Raw genomic sequence first — 7,787 nt, forward strand, 5'->3', positions numbered from 1 at the left:
GGGCCAGTGAATAGCACTCTGTTGACAGGGTTAGGGCCAGTGAATAACACTCTGTTGACAGGGTTAGGGCTAGTGAATAGCACTCTGTTGACAGGGTTAGGGCCAGTGAATAGCACTCTATTGACAGGGTTAGGGCCAGTGAATAACACTCTGTTGACAGGGTTAGGGCCAGTGAATAGCACTCTGTTGACAGGGTTAGGGCCAGTGAATAGCACTCTGTTGACAGGGTTAGGGCCAGTGAATAGCACTCTGTTGACAGGGTTAAGGCCAGTGAATAACACTCTGTTGACAGGGTTAGGGCCAGTGAATAACACTCTGTTAACAGGGTTAGGGCCAGTGAATAGCACTCTGTTGACAGGGTTAGGGTTAGGGCCAGTGAATAACACTCTGTTCACAGGGTTAGGGCCAGTGAATAGCACTCTGTTGACAGGGTTAGGGCCAGTGAATAACACTCTGTTGACAGGATTAGGGCCAGTGAATAGCACGGTGTTGACAGGGTTAGGGCCAGTGAATAGCACTCTGTTGACAGGGTTAGGGCCAGTGAATAACACTCTGTTGACAGGGTTAGGGCCAGTGAATAGCACTCTGTTGACAGGGTTAGGGCCAGTGAATAGCACTCTGTTGACAGGGTTAGAGTTAGGGCCAGTCTAAACCACTCACGTGTACCAAATACCATAGTCACTGACGATCAAATTATCAGCATTGCTTACCTACACGGGTCAACAGTGCAACTGCAGAAGGACTACAGCTATTGACAGTATACTATATAAAACAACAGCTATATTCTCAGTCATTACAAATGAAACTACTTAGTGTATACTCTCAGTGCAGACACAGGGCCTAGCTGCTACATTGAGCACACAGAGCTTCTCTCAGAAGAGACAGAGATTCTGTCACAAATGGCACCCTATTCCATCGTGTACTACTTTTTACCTAGCCCTATGGACCCTAATCAAAACTAGTGCACTATATAGGGACAGGGTGCCATTTGGAATGAACACACAGACAGAGCTGACCTCAGAACAGACACTGGGTTGTTCTCACTAATGACTCTTCATGTGAGGCCTTTTAACTGTGAATTATTCTAATCTATACTTAATATACAGTATATTGAAGTAAATGGACAGGCAATGAGTGTTTCCTTTATGAACATGGTAGGTGGCAGTGGATTCAATATTTCAGCAGTAGCAGCAGATAGTGCTGGAATTGCATCCTAAATGCCACCCTTTTCCCTTATAGTGCACTACTTTAGACCAGGGCCCATAGTCATACTGTAGTTGAGTGCCATAACTTATTTGTACTTATCTGTAGAAAATATCATTGGTTAATTGGTTTGACTTGATGATATATACCTGGGGCAATTGACATTCAGGAGAATGGACATTTACAGAATGTTCAGACATAAATCAGATCAAAGTTTATTCGTCACGTGCGCCGAATACAACAGGTGTAGACCTTACGTAGACCTTACAGTGAAATGCTTACTTACAGGCTCTAACCAACAGTGCAAAAAGGTGATAGGTGAACAATAGGTAAGTAAAGAAATAAAAACAACAGTAAAAAGACTGAAAAATAACAGTAGCGAGGCTATATACAGTAGCGAGGCTATAACAGTAGCGAGGCTATATACAGGCACCGGTTAGTCGGGCTGATTGAGGTAGTATGTACATGTAGATAATGTATGGTGTAGATCAAATATGACTGTCAGATAGACATATACAGAATAGGAGATTGTTTGTGCTCTATTCATTCAATTTATATCTATGCAATTCCTGATACAGCCCTGCCATTAGTTGAAGACAGCCAATCCAATAGTTTCCAAAAATGTGTCACTTCCTGAGAAATAGTTTCAAAAAGGGGGATCTGTATTCAAATATTATCCCAGGTCTGCTGCATACTGCAATCTATCTATGCTCCCGTGTGCTTTATCCACCCTCATCATGTCTGATGAAGACCAATGGGGGAAAACGTTGTCAATAAAGCTTGGATGTAAAGACAGCCCATGGCTCAGTCACCACACATGGCCAGCTATAGTCCCTGTGGGCCTTGGTCAAAAGTAGTGTGTAATAGGGTGCTATTGAGACAGCGCCAGCGTCTATCTGTTCACTTTGGATTTGGGTCTCCCTGTTTAAAGCAGTTGTCAGGAATGTGAGGCTAAGATAGCAGTGAGCCTTTAAACCACCTACTGGATTTTTAAATGAGACATCACAATGGGTTTCTATCTTCTCTCTCCAGAGAGACAGCGACACACATCTATGTTGCAGTCTCGCACCAATTAATTTGCATGGGCTATTGGCTGAGATACACTATATGACCAAACGTATGTGGACACCTGCTCGTCGAATAGCTCATTCCAAAATCATGGCCATTAATATGGAGTTGGTCCCCACTCTGCTGCTATAACAGCCTCCACTCTTCTGGGAGGACTTTCCACTAGATGTTGGAACATTGCTGCGGGGACTTGCTTCCATCAGACACAAGAGCATTAGTGAGGTCGGGCACTGACGTTGGGCGATTAGGCCTGGCTCGCAGTCGGCATTCCAATTCATCCCAAAGGTGTTCGGTAGGGTTGAGGTCAGGGCTCTGTGCAGGCCAGTCAAGTTCTTCCACACCGATCTTGACAAACCATTTCTGTATGGACCTTGCTTTGTGCACGGGGGCATTGTCATGCTTAAACAGGAAAGGGCCTTCCCCAAACTATTGCCAGTTGCTAGTTGCCAGATGGAAGCACAGAATTGTCTAGAATGTCATTGTATGCTGTAGCGTTAAGATTTCCCTACACTGGAACTAAGTGGCCATGAAAAACAGCCCCAGCCTCAACCAAACTTTACAGTTGGAACAATGCATTCGGGCAGTTAGGGTTCTCCTGGCATCCGCCAAACCCAGATTCATCCGTCGGACTGCCGGATGGTGAAGCATGATTCATCACTCCAGAGAATGCGTTTCCACTGCTCCACAGTCCAATGGCAGCCAGCTTTACACCACTCCAGCCGATGCTTGGCATTGCGGATGGTGATCTTAGGCTTGTGTGTGGCTGCTCAGCCATTGACACCCATTTTATGAAACACCCACCGAACAGTTCTTGTACTGACGTTGCTTCCAGGGGCAGTTTGGAACTTGGTAGTGAGTGTTGCAGCCGAGCTTCTGTGGCCTATCACTTTGCGGCTGAGCTGTTGTTGCTCTTAGACGTTTCCACTTCACAATAACAGCACTTACAGTTGCCCGGGCCAGCTCTAGCAAGGCAGACATTTGACAAACTGACTTGTTGGGAAGGTGGCATCCTATGACAGTGCCACGTAGGGGCCATTCTACTGCCAATGTTTGTCCATGGAGATGGCATGGCTGTGTGCTCAATTTTATACACCAGTCAGCAACGGTGTAGCTGAAATAGCCAAATCCACTAATTTGAAGGGGTGTCCACATGCAGTGTATATAGAAAGGTATCATCATAAAACATAGCTGGAGAAAATGCAGAGCGAACAGCACCAAGCGTCAACCCATCTGTGCTCGTCACCGCTGGGTGATGTGTGAGATACCACCACCATCCAGCAAGATGGAAAGACACTGACACGTGAGGAATCAATATTATACTGCACATGTAAAAATAGAGCCTGAGTGACAAATCCTTGTCACTCATTGTCATGCCAAACGGACAAGAATAGTCCTACATACATACTGTAACACACAGAAAAGACATGTATTCACACTATACAATGGAGAACCCTTTTCAGCAGACATACAGGCTGTCAGAGGTAAGCTACACACTGGGTGAGGTGTTCGTCCTAATTGGCACCCTATTCACTATATATGGCTCTAGTCAAAAGTAGTGCACTATGTAGGGAGCCATTTGGGACGCTTACACAGTAAAAGCAGGCAGCTGTATGTGAGTATTCTGGTCTCCTCCTCAATTTGTGTCATCCAGTCACACAGATGCTAGAGACCATCCATCTGTAGGTAATCTACACATACAAACTCACCACAGACAGGTCTTCATCTCAGCATTCTGTGTGTTACAATTTAATAATGAGTTGCAAATTAATATAAACAGCAAACACACCATAGGAGGCTACACTGTACAATTTACTAAAGGCCACGTGGGGAGGGAAAACGACTATTCTTCACGTGGGGCATATGATTCACTAAAAGTCGGCGTTGTTGTAACATTAATCATGAATGTAGCTTGTAAACTCGAGTTTGCACAATCCACAACATTGTCTCGTTCGTGGTAAAATATTGATGTTTTATCAACGATATGATGTTCCAACAGCACAAGCGACCATTTACAATGTGTGGCGATACAAATGATTCAGAGGCTACCGGGAACACACGTTGGCTACCAATGCTTTCATCCCCTCACCCCGCCTCTATAGAATATTAGCCTACTAAACGTGGTTCTTTTTCTATTGTAATAATCTCGATAGGCTATGTGATGATGGATAGTATGCTATTTTTTAACTCGAGTGAGTAACGGTCGCTTATTAGACGGGCAATTAGCAGGCGACTTTGGTCATTGGTGGGAAAGAATAATTGGTCTCATGGATAGCCCATTATTGAAATTCTCTAAATCCACGTCACGTGAGAAGGCCACTACGGTCACAGCAGTTGCTTATCGTCACAAGTCACGCCCATCGTGGAATCAAAGCGTAAAAATGAATGGAATTGCCTTTCAGCTAAATACAGGTGCATGTTTTAGATAGTATCGCTCGTAAAGAAGACGTAAAATAATATGAACAAGGTGTTTCGGTCCATTTTTACAAAGAGATGGCCCCTCTAGTGTATCTACAATCTGACGGCCCACACTCACGCGCACCGTGCGAGGGCGGGCGTGGAATCTTCATCAATGAAAATGTTCCGTTTGGTGGCTCCAATACGCACGCTGTAAATTACACAGTTTAGAGCTGTGACCATTCACGATTTAAAATGTCTACTTCCCCTTTATAGCTTATACAATAGCCTTTATCTTACCCGCCTGTTAAAGTGAGGTTTTATACATGCATCAAATGTGTAAATGTAGCCTATATTCTAAACATACCCTACATTGTAATCAAAATATTAAAACTAGGAATCATCTATATGGACAGTATGTGTTACAGCGATATTGTAAATTAATAATTAAAACACCAGCTGTATTTTCTCCACATTCTGAAAAACGGCCACTATAGGCTAGGCTACATGTCATCCGCACGATACATAAATATCCTGGAAACGGAAACAGTGTCGTTTTATTGTCACGGTTCTGCAGAGAACTGTCCTAGATTGTAGCCTACCTGTTAATCCCCGGGCCGGGTCCGGCCCCTGTACCTCCTGTTGGCGCACCATTGCTGGGCTTGATGAGCTGTCCAGAGCCCGCTGGTGCTGAAATGGAAATCGGAGCACTCGCAGAAGGAACAGTGGAGCCGGGCTGTCCCGGCTGGCCCTCTCCCTCGATGCTGCCTTCATTCCCCATCGTCTCGGGAGATGATTAGGAGGAGAGAAACGATGTAGTAGAGGTTTCTACAGTTACAATAAAAACTCAGAGACAACTCAACGCTGCTCTCCTTCCGCCATCATCACCTACAATTCAGTTTCCTGCACGGAGCTCGCGCCTGGCAGAACGGGTAGGACGCGTGCTGACGCAAACGGGAGAGCGCGCGGACGGGCGCGTGCCCAAAACCCTAATTTGTCCCGGCTGCCTAAATAGATCCTAGTTGGAGGCGTAGGGGTCACGCAGTGCCCGAGGAGGGGGCAAGACACTTGAACCCACCGAACCGCTATGAAAAACATACCTTTTTCCAATATAGAGGCAATTTGATCCATGTGACCTGTCATTCATCTCCATTTTCTAAGGCATGTGTAGACCTAGTGTTTGTTATAGACCTACTGTATGCTCCATGGAGAGGGTTGTCTCTCTCTTGGATTAGTGGGCCAGTGTCAGTGGTGCTCTCCATGTTGTACACCCTCTTATGTTCCAAATCTCTGAGAATGAAAATGAGTAACCACTAAACAGCAGAAAATAAATCTTCAATGAAGACTGCATGTTCTCTTCCTCTTAAAAGGGTACATTCTCAAAGGGCACTAGACAGAGGATGGATTCCAAATGGCACCCTATTCCCTATTTAGTGCACTACTTTTGACCAGGGCCCATAGAGCTCTGATTAAAAGTAGTGCACTATATAGAGAGTGGGATGCTATATGTGATGTAGACAGACTCCCTGTCCCCTTCTCCTGTCAGTCCTCTCTGGCCACTGTGTATCTGTGAGGACTGAGGGGTCACCTGATCAGACTATTGACCAGACGCTGTGCTCTGCAGGACCCAAGGGAATAAACAGATCTCATTTCCTCTCTAGCCCAGGTTACTCCATCATTGACAGGGCTATCTATAATCTCTCACCTCAGCACCATTAATACTTCTGTGAAAAGCCAGTCAATGGTTCATTTTGGACCAAATGGGATGAAAGAGATTGGCAGATAGATAGGTTCACTGACACAAAGACAATAATGGATGTGTGGTTGTGGTAGGAAGTGGTTAGTGTTTCTGTGTGTTCAGCCCTGGTGTGCATGTACCGCTGCCATGGAAATGTTAAATGAGCATGTCAAGTCATAATTCATTAAAATGTTTAATCTTCCCTGTAATTTTTCAGGAAATGGACAAACGGGCACATTTTACCATCAATGAACACGTATTAGGAAACATCAGAAGCTATTTTGAATACATCTCCTTGGTCCTAAAGTCATTAAATGTTCAGATGTTCCAAGTCCATTGAGGGGAGTTACTACGTTCAATTCAGCTCATGTCCCTGGTGTTGTGCCAGTGACATTGTGTAACAACAAACATTTTCCCTCATAACTCAATCTAATATTAGATCCTGTTATTGTGTATTTAAAGAAAAGTGTATTGAACCAGCAGAAAAACATTTTTAATTGAGGCATATGGGCCCGAAATTACTTGGTTAAGGTTAGGCTTAGGAACAAGGTTTAGGTTCAAATTAGGTATAATATCAATGAGAATAAGGTTAGGGTTAAGGAAAGGCATGAAAGTTAACGTTGGGTTAGCATACTGTCATCCACCTCCATTCATTTTCTGCCAGTTAAATATACACTGCCTAAAAGAGAAGGATAACATCCTTTTTAAATGCCTGTACCAACGTGGTCACGTCACTGTATTGTTGGCCCTGAGTGAATGTGCTGGAATATCTACATAGGCATACAGAGGCCCATTATCAGCAACCATCTCTCCTGTGTTCTAATGGCACGTTGTGTTAGCTAATCCAAGTTTATAATTTTAAAAAGCTAATTGATCATTAGAAAACCCTTCTGCAATTGTTAGCACAGCTGAAAACTGTTGTCCTGATTAAAGAAGCAATACAACTGTCCTTTTTTAGACTGAGGTATCAGCATTTGTGGGTTCGTTTACAAGCTCAAAATGGCCAGAAACAAAGAACTTTCTTCTGAAATTCATCAGTCTATTCTTGTTCTGAGAAATGAAGGCTATTCCATGCAAGAAATTGCCAAGAAACTGAAGATCTCGTACAACGATGTGTACTACTCCCTTCACAGAACAGCACAAACTGACTAACCTGAATAGAAAGAAGAGTGGGAGGCCCCAGTGCACAACTGAGCAAGAGGACAACTACATTAGAGTATCTAGTTTGAGAAACAGATGCCTCACAAGTCCACAACTGGCAGCTTCATTAAATAGTACCCACAAAACACCAGTCTCAACGTCAAGAGTGAAAAGGCGACTCCAGGATGCTGGCCTTCTAGGCAGAGTTGCAAAGAAAAAGCCATAGCTCAGACTGGCCAATAAA

At 44.2% G+C, this 7,787-nt stretch overlaps 1 protein-coding gene across 1 annotated transcript in view; it reads right to left on the bottom strand.

Moving 5' to 3' along the window:
• LOC106583441 (protein bassoon) overlaps nt 1-5,603 on the bottom strand; it is a 201,180-nt gene extending 195,577 nt beyond the window's left edge. Inside the window, exon 1 of the mRNA XM_014167602.3 lies at nt 5,268-5,603. Within this exon, the coding sequence (XP_014023077.3) occupies nt 5,268-5,446 (179 nt within the window). The 5' untranslated portion in view covers nt 5,447-5,603. The remainder of the gene's footprint in view (nt 1-5,267) is intronic.
• Between the last annotated feature and the right edge of the window lie 2,184 nt (nt 5,604-7,787).

This window comes from Salmo salar, chromosome 22 (genome assembly GCF_965601325.2).
Source record: "Salmo salar chromosome 22, fSalSal1, whole genome shotgun sequence".
Classification (NCBI taxonomy): domain Eukaryota; kingdom Metazoa; phylum Chordata; class Actinopteri; order Salmoniformes; family Salmonidae; genus Salmo; species Salmo salar.